The sequence below is a fragment of the Trachypithecus francoisi genome, unplaced genomic scaffold, assembly GCF_009764315.1.
Source record: "Trachypithecus francoisi isolate TF-2019V2 unplaced genomic scaffold, Tfra_2.0 Lachesis_group1, whole genome shotgun sequence".
In the NCBI taxonomy this organism is placed as follows: domain Eukaryota; kingdom Metazoa; phylum Chordata; class Mammalia; order Primates; family Cercopithecidae; genus Trachypithecus; species Trachypithecus francoisi.
This window is the reverse complement of record NW_022681454.1, coordinates 99,426,110-99,450,342: the sequence shown is the minus strand read 5'-3', so window position 1 is coordinate 99,450,342 and position 24,233 is coordinate 99,426,110. Positions and strand designations below refer to the sequence as shown.

Here is a 24,233-nt window from a genome sequence, read left to right as displayed (position 1 = left end):
AACGGACTAAGACAGAAAATTGGTACTGAGAGTGGGATGTTGCTATATAGATACTCGAAAATGCAGAAGCCTCATTGGAACTGGGTAATGGGCAGAGGCTGGAAAAGTTTGAAGGAGCAGAGTAGAAAAAGACTGTATTGTCATAAACAGAGCATGAAGTATAATTTTGGTGAGGGCTCAGAAGACAACAAAAAGATGAGAGAAAGTTTAGAATTTCTTAGAGATTGGTTCAGTAGTCATTACCACACTGCTGATAAAAATATGGACAGCAAAGGCCATTCTAATGAGATCTCAGATAGAAATGAGGAACAAGGTATTAAGAACTGGAGACAAAGTCATCCTTGTTACACCGTAGCAAAAATTTGGCTGTCTTGTATCTAAGGCTTTGTGCCCTAAGGTTTTGTGGAAGGCTAGACTTAAGAGTGATGAACTAGCGTACCTGGCAGAAGAAATTTGTAAGCAAAATATAGAGCAGCTATGTATCTATTGTTTACTACATTCAGTGAAATGCAAAATGAAAGGGAAGCAAGCATAAAAATTTGAAAATTAATAGCCTGGCCATGTGGTAGAGAATGAAAGAGCATTTTCAGGAGAGGAGTCCAAGGTTGCAGCAGAGCAACAAATACTAAAGAGATTAGCACTGAGAGAAGAAAGCCAGTTGATAATTATTGAGACAATTTTTTAAAGACCCTTGAAGGCATTTCAGAAATTTTAGAGGTGGCCTCTCTAGAGGTCTAGGAGGACAGAATGGTTTTAAGAGACAGGACCCATGCATCACTACCCTGTGTAGCTGTTTTGAGATCCTGCTCCCCAAATATTGGCACAGCCCTCAGCAGCCACCCCAGCCATGGCACAATCATACCCAGGTGTGGCTCAGGCTGCCATCCCACAAGATACAAGCCATAAACCTTGGTGGCAAACAGTCGTGGATCAAGCAGCCTCAGATGCAGCTCATGACACCACTCTGGAGGGTGCAAGCGGTAAGCCTTGATGGCATTTACAACCATGTGGTACTAGTTTTGCAGATGTGCAGAATACAAGAGAAGTGGAGGCATGGCGGCTTCCACCTAGATTTTAAGGAATGTACTGAAAAGACTGGGAGCTCAGGTAGAGACTTGTTGCAGGGCCAGAGCCACTGCAGTGTATCTCCCCTAAGGCAATGCTGAGCAGAAAAATGGGGGGTTGGAGCTGCCACAAAGAGCCTGTACCAGGGCAATGCCTAGTGAATCCATGAAAGTGGACCACCACTGGGACTCCAGAACTATAGAGTCATTGCCAACATACAACCTCAGCCTGGAAAAGCCACAGGTAACCAACTCCAACCAGTGAGAGCAGCCACGTGGCTATGCCCAACAAAGCAGCGGAGGTGGGGCTGCCCAAGGCTTTAGGGATAAAACTCCCCACTGTGCCCAGGAGGCAGCACATGGAGTGGATAATTATTCTGGAGCTTTAAGATTTAGTATCTGCCCTGCTGAGTTTTGAACTTGCTCAAGGCTTGTCACCTCTTTCTTCTTTTGGCCTATTTCTCCGTTTTGGAATGGGACTGTCTGCCATATGACTATTCCACCATTGTATCTTGGAAGTAAATAACTTGTTTTATTATTATTATTATTATTATTATTTTACAGGCTCATAGCTAGAAGGAACTTGCCTTGAGCCTTATATGAGACTTTGGACTTTGACCTTTGAATTGGTACTGGAATACATTAAGACTTTGCAGACCATTAGGATTGAATAATTATATTTTACAGTGTAAAAGAGACATGAGTTTGGGGTTCCAAGGGTGGAATGCCATGGTTTCAGTGTCTCCGCCAAAAATCATGTTGGAACTTTTAAGAGGTAGAGCCTAATGGGAGATGCTCAGGTCATGGGGACTCTGCCGTTTTGAGCAGCTTGGTGCAGTCCTCATATAGTGAGTGAGTTCTTGTTGTCATGAAACTGGATTGGTTCCTGTGGGGATACATTAGTTACCCTGAGAATGGATTGTTATAAAGCAACCCATTGTACAAAGTTGTACCTTGTGTTTGGCCTCTTGGCACATTCCCACTTCCTCTTTGGTCTTGTGCCATGTTTTGATGCACTACTAAAGTCCTCACCAGAAGCTAAGCAGATGCTGGTGCCATGCTTCTTGAACTTCCCAATCTGGAGAAACATAAGCTAAATAAACCTTTTTATACAGTCTCAGACATTCTATTATAACAACATAAAACAAACTAAGACGTTTATTTTTTATGCTATTGTGATTGGAATTGTTTTATTTCATCTTTGTATTGTTTATTGCTACCATATACACAACTGATTTTTGTATATTGATCATATACTCTACAAACTTGCTAAGTCCCACTCTTAGTTCTAGTAAGTTTGGGAGGGGGTGTGGTATGTGGGTGTGTGTGGGGGTGTGTTCCTCAGGATTTTCTGTATACAAGGCTAATAATAAAAAGAGTTGTCTTTTTTCCATACCTTTTTTCCTTGACTATTACACAAACTAAGACCTATGGTGCACTGTAAAATAGAAGTGGTAAATACAGGTATCTTTGCATTTTTCCTAATCTAGAGGAAAGCACATTCAATTTTTTTTTAACCATAAAGTATGTTTGCTGTAAGCTTCTGGTAGATGCCTTGATCATTTGAAGAAGTTCCCTTCTATTGATAAGTTGATGAGATTTCTTTTTAATATATGAGTGTTGAATTCTGTCAGATGCTTTTCTGCATCTATTGAGGTGATCATATGGTTATGTCCTTTATTCTGTTAATATAGTTTATTACATTGATTTTGGATGTTAAGTCAACTTCACATTCCTGAGATAAACTTCATTTGATTATGGTTTAAAATTTTTTTCATATGTTGCTCAATTACGTTTGCTAATATTTGGTTAAGAATTTTTATGTCTAGGTTCACAAGGGATATTGGTATATAGCTGTGTTTTCTTGTAATGTCTTTGTCTCATATTGATATCAGGGTAATATTGATATCAAATGAAATAAAGTTAGTTGGGAAGTTTCCTTCCTCCTCTATTTGCTGAAAGAAGTTTTTGTAACATTAGTATTGTTTCCTCCCTTAATAGTTTGATAGAATTCACCAGTGAAGTATATTTTTTCTCTATAGGAAGATTTTAAATTACTGATGCAGTTTCTTTACTCGATATCGGTATATATTTTTTCCTTTTTCCTTTAGTCAGTTTTGGTAATTTGTGTCTTTCTAGGAATTGTTCTATTTTATCTGAGCTGTCTAATTTTTTACCTTAAAGTTATTACACCATTTTCTTAACATCCTTTTAAGGGTAAGGTCTGTGGTGATATTTCTCTTTCATTCTTGATTTTGGGAATTAGTGTCTTCTTTCTTTTTTCTTGGTCAATGTAACTAAACAGTATTTATTTTCTTGACTTTCTGAAATAAGCAATTTTGGATTTCTTTGGTTGTTTTTAATGTTATCCTGTTCTGTATATATTGTTTTCCACCGTGACCTTTGTATTTCATACATCCTACTTACTTTTGGCTTGGTTTACTCATCTTTTTCTAGAGTCTTAAGCTGGAAGTTTTAATTATCAATTTTAGATTACTTTTTCTTTCTGTTTCTAAAGCTATACATTTTCCTCTATACACTGCTTTAATTGCATCCTGTAAATAATGGTATATTGTTTTTGTTTTTGTTTTTTTTTTTTTTTTTTTGTATTTTAAGTTTATAACATTTTATTTATAAAAATAGGCTGGGGAAAAAGGATTTATACCACTGCATTCTTTCCTGGGGGAGAAATATTTTGGGCCATTTTTGAATTTCTTTTCCTCTTAACAATTTTCAAAGTCACATTTGAATTCCTTGAGAATGGTATTTGTCAACAAAAAAGCTCAAGTGAAAAGGAGGAGGGAAACTGGGGAAGTATGAAGAAAGGGAGTGAGAGAAGAAGGAGTGGGCATACAACAGCTAACACATAAAGAAATGACTTTTACTGAAATGACTCTGCACTGTGCCTCATGCACTAGGTGATGCAAGCATGCTACTCAAACATCAACACCAAATGTCATTTAGAAATGGTGGTCTTCTCTGGGTTCTGACGGACACTTGTTCCCCAACATGGCACTATTAAATGATGCTTTCAAGGCAGACACTAAGACATTACTCCAAAGAGAAGGCTGTGGTGGCAGATGCTGGGGCCATATTCTTCATAGGCCTTCTTGGTGTGACAGTCTGAAATAACTCCAAAGTTGAGGCTAGCATTAAGCTTCCAAACCATAAGGCATAGTGCTGCATGTGATGGATTGCCACCCGAACCTCTGCAAGCTTAGGTTTGATTCTCCTGCCACTGAGCTCCTTTACTGAGTTTTAATCTGACATGTACCACTCTTCAAATCTCTCTGCAGTTGAGGTTCAAATTCCTGAACATGGTCAAACCTCTTGAAAGAACAACATTCTTATACAGCGGACAATGCACATCAATGGGACAGTTTTGTATTTATCAACAATATTCAAGATGGATTCCATAACATCTGGGTTGGCAAACTCTGGGTAAAAAAATATTTCAGGTTGCAGGAACCTCTTGTAACCAACATCTATTGTGAATTTCTCCTGGTTGATCACATTGATACCTGTGTACTGTTTGATCCACTTCCAGGGATCCACATCATACTTAGCAAATTCCTTGACTATATCAGGGCAAATGTAATAGTATTTCTCCTTCATGGCTTTTGTGGTCTCCAGTGACTGCTCAAGAGGGATTCCTACCTCCCTCTCCCTTAGCAGCTGTCGCATGAAATACGCAATATCACCTACAATCAGGATGTGTTTGATGCAGCTCCCAATTACATAACCTTCTACAACTGGGAGAACATAGGTGACTCCATCTCTTTTGTCAATTACTATACTCATTAACATACATTCACCCACTTGTTGAGATGTCCAAGATACCGCCAAGGCCAGTACCTCCTGAACTGCAATGTAGAATCCTGGTACATTAAATAATTCAAACATAATTTCTGCAAAAATGCTCTGTATTTTCTAGTGTATTCAGTGGAAGTTCTGTCATTAAAAAATAATGGTCCTCAGATTCTGCTCAAAAATATTTAAAAACCACTTGCTCCATGAACCTTTCCATAATACCCCAGTCTTCAGTGATTCCATGTCATATTGACCACTTTGTAATGGCTTCATCCTATATAAAAAAAGTCAAGGTCATCAACTCCCCTCAACATTCTCCTTTGGGCTTTGTCATCTACCTTTGCTGACTCTCGGATAGAAATGCATGAAAGAATAGTAAACTATGGCTCAGTGTTGCCTGCATAGCCAAGTTTGGAATACCTACTGAAGTTGTCACAGGGCTGAGACCCAGAGCAGTGGATGCAGCTGAACCTCCAGGTGTGGACTGGATGCCAGGGGCTGAGAGCAGGGCCATGGAAGAGCCAGCGTGGGCACTGAGTGGCTCTTACCTGATGCCACAGTCTGCCACACAGGAAGGCAGGAAGCCCGCCATGCTTGGAATACACAGCACTTAGCCCCACTGGCCACCCTGGAGCACCCTGCCACCATGCACTCGGCAACCCACTCACCCCATATGCCACGTCTCCTGCGTGTTTCCATTTTTATTATAAGATATATTGTAGGCCGGGCGCGGTGGCTCAAGCCTGTAATCCCAGCACTTTGGGAGGCCGAGACGGGCGGATCACGAGGTCAGGAGATCGAGACCATCCTGGCTAATACGGTGAAACCCCGTCTCTACTAAAAATACAAAAAACGAGCCGGGCGACGAGGCGGGCGCCTGTAGTCCCAGCTACTCGGGAGGCTGAGACAGGAGAATGGCGTGAACCCGGGAGGCGGAGCTTGCAGTGAGCTGAGAGCCGGCCACTGTACTCCAGCCTGGGCGGCAGAGCAAGACTCCGTCTCAAAAAAAAAAAAAAAAAAAAAAAAAAAAAAAGATATATTGTAGATGGGTACAGCAAACCACCATGGCACATGTATACCTATATAACAAGCCTGCACGTTCTGCACATGTATCCCAGAACTTAAAGTACAATAAATTTTTAAAAAGGAGTATTTTAAAGGCTCAATCTACTATTTGACAGTCATGGAAATAGTGAATGGGAGTTAAAGGGAAAAAAATAAGCAAAAGAAGGAAGGAAGGAGGAAAGGGAAAAAGAAAGGAAAGAAAAGAAAAGGAAAAGGGAAATACAAGAAAAGAGACTAAATAAATAAATAAATACATACATAAGTGACTGAAAGTCTGGGAGTTAGCAAATATGTATTCAGACAACACTGACAAAATAGACCTCTTGCTAAAAATAGCAGAATGCACAAAGTACAGTAGCAGCCTGTCTGTCGTGAGAGGCTGGGGAGGTTTAGGAAAAGAGGCTGGGCAGGTTGGAGACAGATAAGTGTGCACTCAGTTTTTGCTTGGTGGAGAAAGTAATCATGGGTGATTCAGAAAAAGAAAGATACTTATGTAATAATTGTTTTGTACTTTTTTTTTGGTCTTCTATTACTTTCATAAAATTATCTTTGCAACAAAAGTTATTAACACTTTCCGGACTCCTTGTATGCAAAATTCTTTGAATTGGATTTCTTAATTTGTGATCACACTGGTAATTTAGCACAATGAATTGAATGTGTGTCTTTATGTTTAAAGGGAAAAATAAAATTCAAAACAGCATATTTGATGTAATTTATGATTAGATAATAGAGAAATATCAATTTTAATATAATTTTTAGAAAGTAAAGCTTTGGCTGGTCATGGTGGCTCACGTCTGTAATCCCGGCACTTTGAGAGGCTGAGGCAGGTGGATCACATGAGGTCAGGAGTTCAAGACCAGCCTGACCAACAGGGAGAAACCCCGTCTCTACTAAAAAAAACAAATTAGCCGGGTGTGGTGGCGCATGCCTGTAATTCCAGCTACTCAGGAGACTGAGGCAGGAGAATCCCTTGAACCTGGGAAGCGGAGGTTGTGGTGAGCCAAGATCATGCCATTGCACTCCAGCCTGGGCAACAAGAACGAAACTCCGTCTCAAAAAAAAAAAAAAAACAATTCTTATTAGTGGAACTACTAAAAAAATGCAATGACTCTAAACTCATATCTTACCATGCAGTAGATGTATATCAGAATTTAAGCAGCAGAGAAATCATTTTTAACTTTTTTTTATTTTTACTCATCAAAAAACCATATGAGCTAAAAATACCGAGGCTTCCTAAAATGTACAAACCTCACCACAGCTTTACCACACTGTTTTGTTTTGGGTTTTGCTATTTTAAAATATAAAATAATTCTTCAGTATAACTCATAATTATTTAACTATCAGTAATACTTTGTTATTTATATTAATAAATTCTGCTTCCTTTTGTGAGATTAATTATCCATAGTTTTTGCCAGTCTGTTTCTGGGCATTTTACTATTTCTCTACTCAGAGTTGTAATTGCACTTTATCTATCCTTCTTAATTAGAACATCCTTCCTTTATACCAGTGTTTAAAAAATAAATTTAATACTTAATTCAATTTAATACTTCTAAATAAACATATATATATATGTAATATAGTCCAGTTCATTAGGAATATATGTGTGATTTTTCACATTTCTTTAATGTCCAAAAAGATATCCCACTGCATATATGTTTTCTGGTGAGGTTTTAATATACATATTGTTTATTATTCTTTTTTCCTGACACTAGTGCTTCTCAAATTATCTGTGATGAAGAAACAGATGTGGTTTTTTTGTTTTGTTTTTCTTCCTTTCTTTAAAAAAAAAAAACTTTTATTTTGGGTTCAGGGGTACATGTTCAGGTTTGTTACGTAGGTAAACTTGTGTCATGCGGGTTTGTTATACAGATTATTTTGTCACCTAGGGACTAAGCTTAGTAGACTAGGACCCAATCATTTTTGTTTTTAATTTCCCATTTGATGTAGACTGATACTTACTTTTTATAAGATACAATGTCAAATTGCTACAGAACTTTGTAATCACTCTCCATTTCTGTATTTGTCTTGTCACTGAGAACAATCCTTGGCACCAGCCAAGAGGGCCCCTGACCAAAAGCACAGGGAGTGTCCTTCCGGCTCCTTGCTTCCTGTCAGCATTCTGCTCACTAAACAAGTGCTTGAACCACCCCCTTCTCTTGTCTATTGATATTCAAGCAAAATCTCAATGCAAAAAGAGAATCCATGATGTAATTAGAGAAGAGAATGTGTTCTTTTTGCATATATCCTTAAAAAATCTTTCCTCAAAATGTCAAAAATTCTATTACCAGAAATGTTCTGATTTTCCTAGAATGCAAGAATTCCTGGAAGAACATCTTACAGATTGCAATATTCTTTCATGCTCACTAGTTCATTTTATTGTAACAAAACCTATGTATATTGGCAAGAGATAATTTTTTATCCCCATTTTACAGACAATAAAACTGACTTACAGGTTTAAAAAAATATATATATATATATATTTTTTTTTTTTTTTTTTTTTTGAGACGGAGTCTCGCTCTGTCGCCAGGGCTGGAGTGCAGTGGCCGGATCTCAGCTCACTGCAAGCTCCGCCTCCCGGGTTCACGCCATTCTCCTGCCTCAGCCTCCCGAGTAGCTGGGACTACAGGCGCCCGCCACTTCGCCCGGCTAGTTTTTTGTATTTTTTTTAGTAGAGACGGGGTTTCACAGTGTTAGCCAGGATGGTCTCGATCTCCTGACCTCGTGATCCGCCCGTCTCGGCCTCCCAAAGTGCTGGGATTACAGGCTTGAGCCACCGCGCCCGGCCTATATTTTTATATATATATATAGAAAAAACAAGAAAACACTTGTGTTTTCTTCTTTCACCCATAATTGCCATTTGCATATATCTCCTAATCTCCTATCCTTTTACATTCAACCTGCTTGTTTTATGTAAAGTTTGTTTCTTGTAGGCACCATATAGCTGAATCTTGTCTTTTTAAAGTCCTGTATGGTAATAGTTGCCTTTTGATTTTAGTCCATTCACATTTAACATAATTATTGATATGGTTGGATTTGCATTTAACATCTTGTTATTTGTTTTCCATGTGTCAGATCTTTTTGTTTTTCTTTTCTCACATTACTGCTTCTTTCATGTTAACCAAGTATTTTTAGTGCCCTATTTCAATTTCTCTGTTGATTTTTGCTATGTTTTCTAGCTTTTTGTTGTAGTGGTTTCTCTGGGGCTGGTTTTTTTTTTTGTTTTCTTTGTTTTTGTTTTTTTGTTTTTTGAGACAGTCTCACTCTGTCGCCAGGCTGGAGTGCAGTGGAACGATCTCGGCTCACAGCAAGCTCCGCCTCCTGGGTTCACGCCGTTCTCCTGCCTCAGCCTCCCAAGTAGCTGAGACTACAGGTACCTGCCACCACGCCTGGTTAATTTTTTGTATTTTTAGTAGACACGGGATTTCGCCATGTTAGCCTGGATTGTCTCCATCTCCTGACCTCGTGATCTGCCCGCCATGGCCTCCCAAAGTGCTGGGACTACTGGTGTGAGCCACCGTTCCCGGCCTCTCTGGGGCTTATTTTTTTAAGAGATAACGGCATGGTCGTAGCTTATTGCAGCCTCAAACTCCTGGGCTCAATCAGTCCTCTCACCTTTGCCTGTCAAGTAGCTGGGACTACAGGCATGTGTCATCACACCTGGGTAATTTTGCTTAAATTTTTTTAGAGACAGTTGTATTAGTCCATTCTTTCATTGCTTTCAAATACCTGAAAGTCAATAATTTGTGAGAGGTTTAATTGGCTCACAGTTCTGCAGGTTGTACAGGAAGCATAGAGGCATCTGCTTCTGGGAAGCCTTCAGGAAGCTTACAATCATGGCAGAAGACAAATGCATATCACATAGCGAAAGCAGGACTAAAAGAGCAAGGGTCAGTGCCACACACTTTTAAATGAGATCTCACAAGAACTTACTCACTGTCACAAGGACAGCACCAAGAGGATGGTACTAACCATTCATGAGAAATCTGCCCCCATGATCCATTCACCTCCCAGCAGGACCCACCTCCAACTTTGGGAATTACAATTCAACATGAGATTTGGGCAGGGACATATATCCAAACTATATCAACAGAGTCTCATTGTGTTGTTTGGGCTAGTCTCAAACTACTAGCCTCAAGCAATACTTCTATCTCAGCCTCCCAAGTACCTTTGGGGATTATAATAATCAATCATCTTCCCTTTTTACATTCTACTTTGGTTTAATAATTTTTACTTAATTCCAGTGTTATATAGCAACTTTGATCCAATGTACCTCTTATATGCTATAAACTCAGCAGTATTGTTATAGTTATTGCCTATAATAATCATATGCTTTTTTAAAAGAGATTAAATCAGAATACACACACACACGCACACACACACATCTTTTATACTTACAAATTTATTTACCATTTCCAGTGCCACTTATTCCTTATAGGTTCAAGTTGCCATCTGGTGTCATATCCTTTTATCTTTATATATATAGATAGATACTTTATATATATATATATATATAAAAGTATATATATATAAATATATATATATAAAGTATCTATCTATATATATATACTTTAAGTTCTAGGGTACATGTGCACAACATGCAGGTTTGTTACATATGTATACATGTGCCATGTTGGTGTCCTGCACCCATTAACTCGTCATTTACATTAGGTATATCTCCTAATGCTATCCCTGCCCCCTCACCCCACCTCACGTCAGGCCCTGGTGTGTGATGTTCCCCACCCTGTATCCAAATGTTCTCATTGTTCAATTCCCACCTATGAGTGAGAACATGTGGTGTTTGGTTTTCTGTCCTTTTATCTTAAAAGCATTTTCTTTAGTGTTTCTTTATCAAGGGTAAGTTATCTTTATTTTTATTTATCTGGAAATGTCTTTATTTCAGCTTCATTTTTGAAGGATCATTTAACTGGATACAGAATTCTTGATTGACAGTTATTTTCCCCTGCATTTTTGAAATGTCACTTCATAAGGCCTCCATTTTTTCAGATAAAAATGCCAGTATTGATCATATTATTGTTCTCCTGTATGTGATAAGTCATCTCTTGCTACTTTCATAATTTTTTTATTATCCTTGGTTTTCACCAATTTGACAGTTATGGCTCTAGGTGTGAATCTCTTTGTGTTTATCCTACTTAAGATTGTTGAACTTCTTATATCTGAAGATTAATGTTTTTCATAACATTTTTGAAGTTTTCAGACATGTTTTCAAATATTTTTCTGTCCCCTTATCTCTCTCTTCTCCTGGAATTCCCATTATGCATATGTTAGTGCTCTTGATGGTATCCCATAAGTTTCTGAGGATCTGTTTATTATCCTTTTTTCTTTTTGTTCTTCAGATTGATTAACCTCTATTGGTCTATCTTGAAGTTCACTGATACTTTCTTTCACAAGGTCAAATGTGCTATTGAACCTCGCTAGTGATTTTTTCACTTTAATTGTTGTACTTTTCAATTCTAGATTTCTATTTTTAAATATGTTCTGTCTCCTTATTCATATTCTCTATTAGACAGAACATTGTTATCATATTTTTAATTTGAATATATTTATAATATATACTTTGAAAATTTTCTAAATCTGATATCTGAATTCAGACAGTTTCTAGTCACTGATTTTTTTTCCCAGAGTATGAGCCATATTTTCCTGTTTCCTTACACATCTAATAATTTTTAACTGAAAACTAAACACTTTAATTATACATTATAGCAAATCTGGATTTGGTTTTTATTTGTGATTGTTTTGTTGTTGTTATTGTTTTGGTAATTGGCCTATACTTGTACTGTATAATCCTTCTGCCCAATGGTTTTCAGCAGTGATGTCTTTTATATTGTGTTGTTGTTGTTATTGTTTTAGCCTGTCTTTCTAGGAATTTCCTTTGTGTCTGTTGCATAGTTTGATTTTGGAGAGACATTATGTTAAAGCTAGTAAGGCTTACACTCTCTGCCAAATAATCTGTGGATGGGTGGGTGAATGCATCCAAAGTTGCAATTAATACTCAAGTCTCACTTCATTTTTACTTTTTGTCATACTCTCTTGAGTCTTTCCTACACTTCCATACTTTTCCAATCAGCCATATATGTGTGGAGAACTTATCTCAAACGGTCTATGACTCTCTCCTTTCCAGGATATCTCATTTTTTTTTAAGTAATACTCAAGTTTTTAATTTATTATAGTGAAAGGACACAAAGCAAAATTAGCAAAGGGAAAAAGGTGTATGTGGTAAAGTCTGGAGGAAACCAGGCACAAGCTTCCCAGAATCACCTCCTGTGGAGTTACAAGGATGTGTTTTTCTTTCCCAGCATGAAATTTTGACAGCACATGTGCAATGTCGTCTACCAGGACCAGAGTCTCATTAGAGACTAAGTACTCAGGATTTTATGGACGTTACTCTCCTTCACATGTACCAGAATTCCAGACTCCCAGAAGGAAAGCAGCTGTTCAGAGTAAACCACAGTGTTTGTATAAACATTTTAGGCACAGTGAGCCACTCTTCTCAGAGAATTGGAACTTGGAATTAGGAAACTCTAGCCTAGCATGTGGGTCTTTCTTTTCTTTCTTCTCTCTCTCTCTCTCTCTGTCTCTCTCTCTCTCTCTTTCTTGAATTCCAGGATACATGTACAGAACGTGCAGGTTTGTTACATAGGTATACATGTGCCATGGTGGTTTGCTGCACCTATTGACCCTCAGGACCTCTCATTTAAATTTTTGTCTTGTCTTCCACTTCCCCAACTGAGACTGCAACCTCAGACTAGTAAAGCTACAATTCTCTCTGTTCATTCCCAAACCACTCTGCTATATTTAACTGGCAAAACCATTGATTTCTTCCCTCTACTCCATACCAAATCCACTCCTGCCCCCAGCCCTAATAGGAAAGCTGCCGGGTTTTACATCTAGCTTCATACTGGTAAAACTGCAGTTTTTCCCAACTGAGCTTGGAGATGAAAAGAGGGATGGGAGTGTATTAGTCCGTTTTCATTCTGCTGATAAAGACATACCCAAGACTGGGAAGAAAAAGAGGTTTAATTGGATTTACAGTTCCAGATGGCTGGGGAGGCCTCAGAATCATGGCGGGAGGTGAAAGGCACTTCTTACATGGTGGCGGCAAGAGGAAGATGCAAAAGCAGAAACCCCTGATAAAGGCATCAGATCTTGTGAGGCTTATTCACTACCACGATAACAGTATGGGGGGAACCACCCCCGTGATTCAATTATCTCCCACCAGGTCCCTCCCATAACACGTGGGAATTATGAGAGTACAATTCAAGATGAGATTTGGGTGGGGACACAGAGCCAAACCACATTAGGGAGCATCCCCAGTCAGAAAGGGCTCAGACTTTTACCAATCCTACCAAAAACCCTAATACTTTTTTCAAGAATAAATGCTTCTTAATTTGATAACTGTCTTTGATGAGTTTTCAGGGTACTAAAATGATTGTTTTTGGTATTTTGTGCAATTTTAGGGGAGAGTTTTGGTGTGGAAATAAATTGCCAACCTTTTCATGTCACCTCACAACCTTATCTCTGTATCTTCTGATTAACAATTTTCATTAGTAATGTGTTACACAACCAATACTTGTTTAGACTAACCTACATTTTACCAACTACTTTGCACATTGATCCTTCCTTTTTGGTTCTATGTTATATTTCTAAAGCATATCTTTCAGTAGATTTTTCCCCAGTAAAAAATGGCATATGTTCTTAAATGTATTTGTTTGACAATATCTTTCATTTGTCTTTTGTTTGAGTGACAGTTAACTGGCTACAGAATTCAACATTGAATGACTTCTTTATCTCTGTACTTTGAAGATTTTAATTATGCTATTAAGAATTGAGAATCTGCTTTATTGTTTATTTCATTATGATTAATCTCTTTCTCTGTCTAGATTCTTTAAGATTTTATTTTTGCCTTTGGTAGTCTATAGTTTCTCAACATTTTATTTAAGTGTCTACTTTTACTTAATCCTGATTAGAACTCATTTGACTTCCTGTGTCCAAATCAATAAAAACCTTAATCAATTCTGTAAAATTTGAAGCCAGTTTTCTTCTCAAATATTATATCTTCTTCATTCTTTCAATTATGTTTCTGAAACTACTATTAGCTGTGTTTTAGATATTTTCCATCATCTAAATCTCTCATTTTCTACCTCATTTTTTTATGCTATGCTCTTAAGTAATTTCCTCATATCTACCACTTTGCTGTGTTCTCCTTCAGCCATGTCTAGACTGCTATTTGGGGTACCTAGTGGGGTTTTTTAGTTAAGTAACTTTTAAGGTTTTTTCTAGATGTTCTATTTAATTATTTTGCAATACTTTCAAGTAGTTTTTTCTTCTCATGTCTCCAATTTTTTAAAAATTGTCTCTAGTCCCTTTGAAAATACATATTTTATAGTGTCTATCTAGTGGTTCTATTAGCTGAGGTTTTTAGACATCTAATCCCATTCTTTGTTGTATCTGTTAACTTTTGCTGATGGGCTATTTCTTCTTATTTTATTTTAAGTTCAGATTCACTTGGTTTTACCTTTGAGACTTTATGCGGTCTGGGATTAGGAGTGTCTGTTAGAGATTTTTTGAATTAGCATCTACCAAGTGTTCTAGGGATACTTCTATGCAGGGACACTTTTATGGTAGATTTAGAACTTTGGGATCCCTAAACTGTGCATGTAATGTAAATTTGAGCCCTACACATAAGTTGGATGAGGCCAGTGTTGCATATGAATTCTCAAAAAAGACTTTGCCACCCAGAGACCAGCTAAGACAAACTGTCTTGTCTTCTCAGTTTGTCAGTAGGATGACATTTTCTGGTCCATTCTTTTTTCTTCTTCTTCTTTTTCTTGAAATGGAGTTTTGCTCTTGTTGCCCAGGCTGGAGTGAAGTGGCGCCATCTCGGCTCACTACAATGTCCGCCTCCTGGGTTCAAGCGATTCTCCTGCCTCAGCCTCCCAAGTAGCTGGGATTACAGGCATGCGCCACCAGGCCAGGCTAATTTTTTGTATTTTTAGTAGAGACGGCATTTCTCCATGTTGGTCAGGCGCATCTTGAACTCCTGACCTCAGGTGATCCACCTGCCTCTGCCTCCCAAAGTGCTGGGATTACAGGCATGAACCACCGCGCCCAGCCTCGTCCATTCTTTTAGTAAGAGTTTAGTCCTCCAAGGCTTCCAGGTTTGCAGGATGACAATAATCAGAGGGGAGGGGGGAAGGAAACTTTGTTCTAACTTTCTGCCTGGAGTAAGTCAACATCCTCCTCTTTTACCCTGGCAAATTCTATACAGCCAGAAATGGGTCATAGCTAAAAAATGCCTGTGAGTTGTTTTAAAAACATTAAAAGCATTACCTACTATGATTCATGGCAAATGACTTAATTAGCATATGGAAATTTACCATGTTATTGTCTGTCCTTTACAGAAACCTATGGATTCCTCTGTGAGTAGCACCTAGTTGCCAGAAACAAGATGTCTAGTAACTTATACCTACTCATCTTATCTACCTCTACTTCCTACGCATAATCTAAGATACTTTATATTTATTCCCACAAAGTCTAGGTTCATTTCTTCTATCCATTACCTCCTCTAATACATTTATGCCAAATATCAATTGAATTATCCTTTCAAAATAAAGATTTAGTAGGTTCCTGTTAAAAGATTTGGCACCCTGACACGGTGATCTTCAATAAGGTTGTGAATTCTTATCACAGACAATCATCCTCTTATTTTCCATCCTGATGAAAAAGCTATTTTAAAATATAAAATGAAGTAAATCTCATCATATTGCCATGATGTTCTTAACTATCATATATTATAATGGTTAGCATTTTCAAGAGTTCACATACAGGTTTTTTTTATTCCTTTATTGAGACTGAGTCTCGCTCTGTCACCCAGGCTGGAGTGCAGTGGCACACTCTTGGCTCACTGCAACCTCCGCCTCCCGGGTTCAGGCGATTCTGCTGACTCAGCCTCCCATATAGCTGGGATTACAGGCACGCACCACTGCCTACGGCTAATTTTTGTATTTTTAGTAGAGATGGGGTTTCACTGTGTTGGCCAGGCTGGTCTCAAACTCCTGACCTCATGTGATCCAGCCTGCCTCAGCCTCCTAAAGTGCTGAGATTAAGGCGTGAACCACTGCACCTGGCCCAGATACAGGTTTTAAATATTTTTAAAGTAAAAACACTTTGTTTAAAACCTGTCTCGTGGCCAGGCACAGTGGCTCAAGCCTGTAATCCCAGCACTTTGGGAGGCCGAGATGGGCGGATCACGAGGTCAGGAGATCGAGACCATCCTGGCGAACACAGTGAAACCCCGTCTCTACTAAAAAATACAAAAAACTAGCCGGGCGAGGTGGCTGGCGCTTGTAGTCCCAGCTACTCGGGAGGCTGAGGCAGGAGAATGGCGTAAACCCGGGAGGCGGAGCTTGCAGTGAGCTGAGATTCGGCCACTGCACTCCAGCCTGGACGACAGAGCGAGACTCCGTCTCAAAAAAAAAAAAAAAAGAAAAAAAAACCTATCTCATAAATTGACAGGTTATTTGGAATACATGTTAAGCAGATATCTCTTTCACCAAACTAGGAAGCAACATTGATCTATACCATGTATCATTTTATAGAACTGGTTATTAGTATATATGATAAAAGAGAATTGATCCTTTGTTTGTATACATCTATGTGTATGTAGATATATAGCTGTACTTTTTTTGTATTTCAGGAGTTATACTCTTTGTGATATGGTGTACGACCTGGTCAGTCTTAGGCTCTGAAGCTCTCCCTGGTGGAAATTTATTTGGATTGTTAATTATTTTTTATAGTGCCATTATTGGGGGAAAGATTTTACAACTCATTAGAATACCTTTAGTGCCTCCACTTCCACCTCTTCTTGGTAAGTATATAATTAGCTCTCTTTTCTTTATTATCGACTATATGCAAATTTTGAATATTTTCTTGTTGAATTAGATATAATTCAGAAACATTTCGATGTAGTGTGTTTTATATAGTTTCTTCATATATGTGTTTACTGTATGCGTGTGTGTGTACAGCTCCTGTATAGATGTATTTGTTTTTCTCTCTGTCTACGTATATACACATACAAGTTTTATCCAAAATTTATTTTTAAAATAAATTTAATATCCTCAGTATATTATTCCGTTGCTTTATTGTTTAATAGAATCTTTAAAAATCTTAGATTCACGGGGTACATGTGCAGGTTTGATACATGGATATATTGCATAATGGTGAGGTTTGGGCTCTAGTGAACCCATCACCAAATAGGGAATACTATACCCAATAGGTAATTTTTCAACCTTAACCCTCCAACCCTCTCTCCTTTTGGACTCCCCAGTGTCTATTATTTCCATCTTTATGTCCATATGTACCCATTGTTTAGCTCCCACATGTTAAGTGAGAACACACGGTATTTGATTTTTCTGTTTTTGAGTTATTTCACTTAGGATAATGATGTTCAGCTCTATCCATGTTGCTGCAAAGGACATGATGTCATTCTTTTTTATGACTGCATAGTATTCCATGGTGTATATGTACCACATTTTCTTTATTTAGTCATTTAAGTTGATTCCATGTCTTTTTATTGTGAATAGTGCTACAATGAACATATGTGTGTATGTGTCTTTGCAGAAGAATGATTCACACATTGAACCATCCTTGTATTTCTGGAGTAAAACCCACTTAACTGCATTATCTTTTTGATGTACTATTGAATTCATTTTGCTAGTTGAGAATTTTTGCATCTACGTTCATCAGCAATATTGGCCAGTAGTGTGGTGTGTGTGTGTGTGTAGCTTTGCCTAATTTGGGTATAATTGTGATACTAGAGTCATAGAATGTGTTAGGGAGGAATCCCTCCTTGATTTTTTGGACTAAGTCTCAGTCACCTGTGACCCTGAACTCTAGAATAAGTGGATTTTACAATGAATACATGAATGAATACAAATTATTGTAAAACAGAATTTTGTTAAGTATATGATAACCATACAAATGCATGACAATAAACAATGTGATATGAAAGCTCTCAGCCAGCCTACTATATTTGTGATTGTTTTTGAACTGCATAGTGGGCGGAGGTGCTCCTTACAATTTTCACTTTGTAACCATTTGTACTTTGATTTTAACCATCACCACTATAACCATCATCACTTATGGATTTACCAAAAATTAGGTAAATAATTATCTTATTTGTTTTTATAAAACTCTAAGATGTATGTAGAGCTCACATTTCTTTCATTGTTTAATACTAGAAGTGTTTTGGATCTTTATTTAGAAGTTTGGTGATGTTTTGTGACCAAAAATATGCTATAGGAAATTGACTCTTGTTTATATCATTTAGCCTATGCTCAAATTGGTTTTGTTACATACCATTTTACTCAAAGTTGCCATTTCCAATAACCTATAGATGATGTTAAGTGAGAACTTACTGTATTCAAATTGATCTAAATATTCAGTACAGTGGACCAGGCACGGTGACTCATGCCCATAATCCCAGCAATTTGGGAGGCCAAGGCAGGAGGATCGCCTGAGCCCAGGAGTTCAAAACCAGCCTGGGCAACATAGCAGACCTCGTCTTTATAAAATATTAAAAATTTTTCTGGGTCTCAGCTACTCAGGAGGCTAAGGCAAGAGGATTGCTTGAGCTCAGGAGGTTAAGCCTACAGTGAGCCATGTTTGCATCACTGCACTCAGCTTGGACAACAGAATGACACCCTGTCCCCAAAAAATAAATATATATCAGTGCATTGTCAGCAGAGATAATCTCTACATCTTATCTCTGCTGTCGCTTCTGTATCCACAATTTTCTTGCAGTACCTTCTAAGTATTTACTGAATCATTTTCCTCTTCTCCAAACTTTCTCTTTTGCTCTAGCTTAGGCTATTTGTTTCCAACTTTTGCGTGGACTGTGGCAGAGCCTTCAAATTGGTCTCTGTCTCCAGTTTTATCCCTAACTAATTCACCAAGACCCTCACATAAAAAAACGCCAGACTCATAGTGTTACTTTCTGCCTAAAACCTTCCCGTGGTGCCTTACTTTGCGAAAGTTGGGGGAGACGTTTTTATGATCTGGCCCACCAAGCTCCTTCTCCTCCCTCCTTTCCTTGTCGTGTATGTTCCAGCAACACTAAATTACTTGTTGAACCCCATTTAGATGTATTGTTTCTTATTGCCATGACTTTATTCATGCTGCCTTCTCTAATTGCTTGTAACCTGCACTTTACCAAGATAATGAGAGACATAGTACATTAGAAAAGAAAGTAAACATTTCTGTTTTCTTTCTCAGAAAAATGAACTGTCATTTATCTTTATTTCCTTTCTTTTAAGGGATGTTACTGGCTGGTTTTACGATTAGGAATGTTCCATTCATCAGTAAACATGTCCATGTTCATAACACATGGTCTTCAATTTTAAGAAGCACTGCCCTTACCGTTATTCTAATACGAGCTGGGCTTGGACTCGATCCACAGGTAGATTTACAATTACCAATTGAGTAAGGTTATTTCAAATATTAGAGGATGGTGAGAAACAAAAGAAGCAAAAATTGTATTTACCTGTTCCAAGTGGAGTCTGTAAACAAACTTAAGATAAAGAAAAAAAGACCGGGCATGGTGACTCACGCCTGTAATCTACAAAAATTAGTCAGGTGTGGTGGCATGCACCTGTAATCCCAGCTACTAGGGAGGCTGAGGCAAGGGAATTGCTTGAAACTGAGCGACAGAGGTTGCAGTGAGCCAAGATAGTGCCACTGCACTCCAGCCTGGGGGACAGAGCAAGACTCCATCTCAAAAAACAAAACAAAACAGACAAAAAAACAAACAAAATAAAAAGAAGAAAAAAAGACTGTGTAGAAATATTGGCACCTTAATTTCTATTAACTAGCCGTCATTATCACTGATATGAACGGAACTGACTGTGTTGTAAAGTCTTTATTAGCGACCACCTGTAATCATTTGCACAGAGATAAATGTCTCTTATGTAGCACCTATATTATTTGGGAGGCTCTTCTATGGAGAACTGTGTACTCTTCAGTTAACATAGGATAAGAAAAGCCTTATAAAAGTCTTTTTCTTTTTTTAGGGAGATTAAGGATTTCAGTAACTTTTTTATGACATTTTCTCCACAGGATTATGTTCCTCATTATCTCTGCATTATTGTAAAATCTAACCTTTTAAAGCATTTCTTTAAATATTACAATCTAGGGATCATAAATACCATCTTTAAGATGACTATTCATGAATATGACAGCTACTCAAATAAATGTGGCAAATGTGGTTTAATAGAAATAATTAATAATGTGGTTATTAGTTATTAATTATTAATTATTAATAGAAATAATTAATAATAATAATAGAAATGTGGTTTCAAGAGCATAAATAATTATAGCCAATGAGACTATATTCTCCAGTTGAAAGTATGAACCAAGGAGAAAATTGAAAAGTTCTCCCTTTTAAAATGAAGTATGCAGTTTTTAAGTTATTTTCTTTGGCATGTTGGCATTCTATTTATAATTATTAAGTTAATCAAACAGTTCACATCAAAAAAATTAACTAATGGGAAAACACTAATAGGACACTATTTATACTATTTATTAGGAAAGTTCAGGAAGGTAGCAATAGCTATTTAATCACAGTAAAATTGATCTTTTAATAATTAAAATGCAATAATATTTTATAAAAGATGAAATTGTTTATAATCCAACCTATGATGACATATAAAATGTAGTACAGTTCCAAGTCCAGTGGGACAATCTGTTGAAATGAGATTTTGTTTAGTGAAAGCTTCTTATGAAAAAAGACTTTATAGTTCAATATTTGTTTAAATAATTTTCTTTTTGGCCATTGTAAATGTACCTAAGTGTGACTGTTTTGTATTTCAGGCTTTGAGGCAATTGAAGGTGGTTTGTTTCAGATTGGCTGTAGGTCCATGCCTTATGGAAGCTAGTGCAGCTGCTGTTTTTTCCCACTTCATTATGAAATTTCCCTGGCAATGGGCATTTCTATTAGGGTAATTTCTTTCTCATTTTTTCTTATGCAAATATTCAATTAAGGATGCTTGGTTAAAACTGTTAAAATACTCAGAATGTTGTATAGAAAAGCTCTATTAAAATTCTTTTCACAGTGTTGGAAACCTTGGAAAACAGTTGATTAAAAGCAGAGCCATGTCCCAAATTGTATGAAATTTTTAACAAACATTCATAGCCCCTAAATGTTTATCATCAAGAAAATTCACATGATCAATTTATTCCTTTTCATCTGTATTATAACATATCTGTATGTTTTAATCTATATAATGGCCTCTTCCTCATAGCTATATGTAAATACAGTTGCACATTTTATACATATGTATGCGTGTATGTATAATTTGAGAAACATTTTATATAGACATAGGTTTATAAATATAAACTCTCCCATTTTAAAGAAAGCAAGCAAACAAACAAAAACTCTTGCCGTATATCCAATGCCCCGTCCATCTTTATCTACCATCCATTTGCCTTATGTTTGAATTCCTCAAAATAAGTCTGTAACTACTGTCTCTAGATCCTAACTCCTTTTCATTTCTTTTTTTTTTTTTCTTTTTTTTTCTTTTTATTTTTTGTTTTTTTATTATACTTTAAGTTCTAGGGTACATGTGCATGACGTTTATATCATGTATAACTCCCCAATGCAATCCCTCCCTCCTCCCCCTCCCCATGATAGGCCCCAGTGTGTGATGTTCCCCTTCCCGAGTCCAGGTGATCTCATTGTTCAGTTCCCACCTATGAGTGAGAACATGCGGTGTTTGGTTTTCTCTTCTTGTGATAGTTTGCTAAGAATGATGGTTTCCAGCTGCATCCATGTCCCTACAAAGGACGCAAACTCATCCTTTTTGATGGCTGCATAGTATTCCATGGTGTATATGTGCCACATTTTCTTAATCCAGTCTGTCACAGATGGACATTTGGGTTGATTCCAAGTCTGTGCTATTGTGAATAGTGCCGCAATAAACATACGTGTGCATGTGTCTTTGTAGTAGAGTAATTTATAATCTTTTGGGTATATACCCAGTAGTGGGATGGCTGGGTCATATGGTACATCTAGTTCTAGATCCTTGAGGAATCGCCATACTGTTTTCCATAATGGTTGAACTAGTTTACAATCCCACCAACAGTGTAAAAGTGTTCCTATTTCTCCACATCCTCTCCAACACCTGTTGTTTCCTGACTTCTTAATGATTGCCATTCTAACTGGTGTGAGATGGTATCTCATTGTGGTTTTGATTTGCATTTCTCTGATGGCCAGTGATGATGAGCATTTTTTCATGTGTCTGTTGGCTGTATGGATGTCTTCTTTTGAGAAATGTCTGTTCATATCCTTTCCCCACTTTTTGATGGGGTTGTTTGTTTTTTTCTTGTATATTTGTTTGAGTTCTTGGTAGATTCTGGATATTAGCCCTTTGTCAGATGAGTAGGTTGCAAAAATTTTCTCCCATTCTGTAGGTTGCCTGTTCACTCTGATGGTAGTTTCTTTAGCTGTGCAAAAGCTCTTTAGTTTAATTAGATCCCATGTGTCAATTTTTGCTTTTGCTGCCGTTGCTTTTGGTGTTTTAGACATGAAGTCCTTGCCCATGCCTATGTCCTGAATGGTACTACCTAGATTTTCTTCTAGGGTTTTTATGGTATTAGGTCTAACATTTAAGTCTCTAATCCATCTTGAATTAATTTTCGTATAAGGGGTAAGGAAAGGATCCAGTTTCAGCTTTCTACTTATGGCTAGCCAATTTTCCCAGCACCATTTATTAAATAGGGAATCCTTTCCCCATTTCTTGTTTCTCTCAGGTTTGTCAAAGATCAGATGGCTGTAGATGTGTGGTATTATTTCTGAGGACTCTGTTCTGTTCCATTGGTCTATATCTCTGTTGTGGTACCAGTACCATGCTGTTTTGGTTACTGTAGCCTTGTAGTATAGTTTGAAGTCAGGTAGCGTGACGCCTCCAGCTTTGTCCTTTTGACTTAGGATTGTCTTGGCAATGCAGGCTCTTTTTTGGTTCCATATGAACTTTAAAGCCGTTTTTTCCAATTCTGTGAAGAAAGTCATTGGTAGCTTGATGGGGATGGCATTGAATCTATAAATCACCTTGGGCAGTATGGCCATTTTCACGATATTGATTCTTCCTATCCATGAGCATGGTATGTTCTTCCATTTGTTTGTGTCCTCTTTGATTTCACTGAGCAGTGGTTTGTAGTTCTCCTTGAAGAGGTCCTTTACATCCCTTGTAAGCTGGATTCCTAGGTATTTGATTCTCTTTGAAGCAATTGTGAATGGAAGTTCATTCCTGATTTGGCTCTCTGCTTGTCTGTTACTGGTGTATAAGAATGCTTGTGATTTTTGCACATTAATTTTGTATCCTGAGACTTTGCTGAAGTTGCTTATCAGCTTAAGGAGATTTTGGGCTGAGACAATGGGGTTTTCTAAATATACAATCATGTCATCTGCAAACAGGGACAATTTGACTTCTTCTTTTCCTAACTGGATACCCTTGATTTCTTTCTCTTGCCTGATTGCCCTAGCCAGAACTTCCAACACTATGTTGAATAGGAGTGGTGAGAGAGGGCATCCCTGTCTTGTGCCAGTTTTCAAAGGGAATTTTTCCAGTTTTTGCCCATTCAGTATGATATTAGCTGTGGGTCTGTCATAAATAGCTCTTATTATGTTGAGGTACGTTCCATCAATACCAAATTTATTGAGCGTTTTTAGCATAAAGGGCTGTTGAATTTTATCAAAAGCCTTTTCTGCATCTATTGAGATAATTATGTGGTTCTTGTCTTTGGTTCTGTTTATATGCTGGATTACGTTTATTGATTTGCGAATGTTGAACCAGCCTTGCATCCCAGGGATGAAGCCCACTTGATCATGGTGGAGAAGCTTTTTGATGTGCTGCTGAAGCCGGTTTGCCAGTATTTTATTGAGGATTTTTGCATCGATGTTCATCAGGGATATTGGTCTAAAATTCTCTTTTTTGTTGTGTCTCTGCCAGGCTTTGGTATCAGGATGATGTTGGCCTCATAAAAAGAGTTAGGGAGGATTCCCTCTTTTTCTATTGATTGAAATAGTTTCAGAAGGAATGGTACCAGCTCCTCCTTGTACCTCTGGTAGAATTCAGCTGTGAATCCATCTGGTCCTGGACTTTTTTTGGTGGGTAGGCTATTAATTGTTGCCTCAATTTCAGAGCCTGCTATTGGTCTATTCAGGGATTGAACTTCTTCCTGGTTTAGTCTTGGGAGAGTGTAAGTGTCCAGGAAATTATCCAT

At 37.7% G+C, this 24,233-nt stretch overlaps 1 protein-coding gene and 1 pseudogene across 1 annotated transcript in view; one reads left to right on the top strand and one right to left on the bottom strand.

Annotated features, from left to right (window-relative positions):
• SLC9B1 (solute carrier family 9 member B1) overlaps nt 1-24,233 on the top strand; it is a 132,171-nt gene that overhangs the window by 58,283 nt on the left and 49,655 nt on the right. The window contains exons 4-6 of the mRNA XM_033214887.1: nt 16,654-16,824; nt 19,271-19,413; nt 20,823-20,950. Of these exons, the coding sequence (XP_033070778.1) occupies nt 16,654-16,824; nt 19,271-19,413; nt 20,823-20,950 (442 nt within the window). The remainder of the gene's footprint in view (nt 1-16,653; nt 16,825-19,270; nt 19,414-20,822; nt 20,951-24,233) is intronic.
• On the bottom strand, nt 3,835-5,564 carry LOC117085719 (annotated as a pseudogene).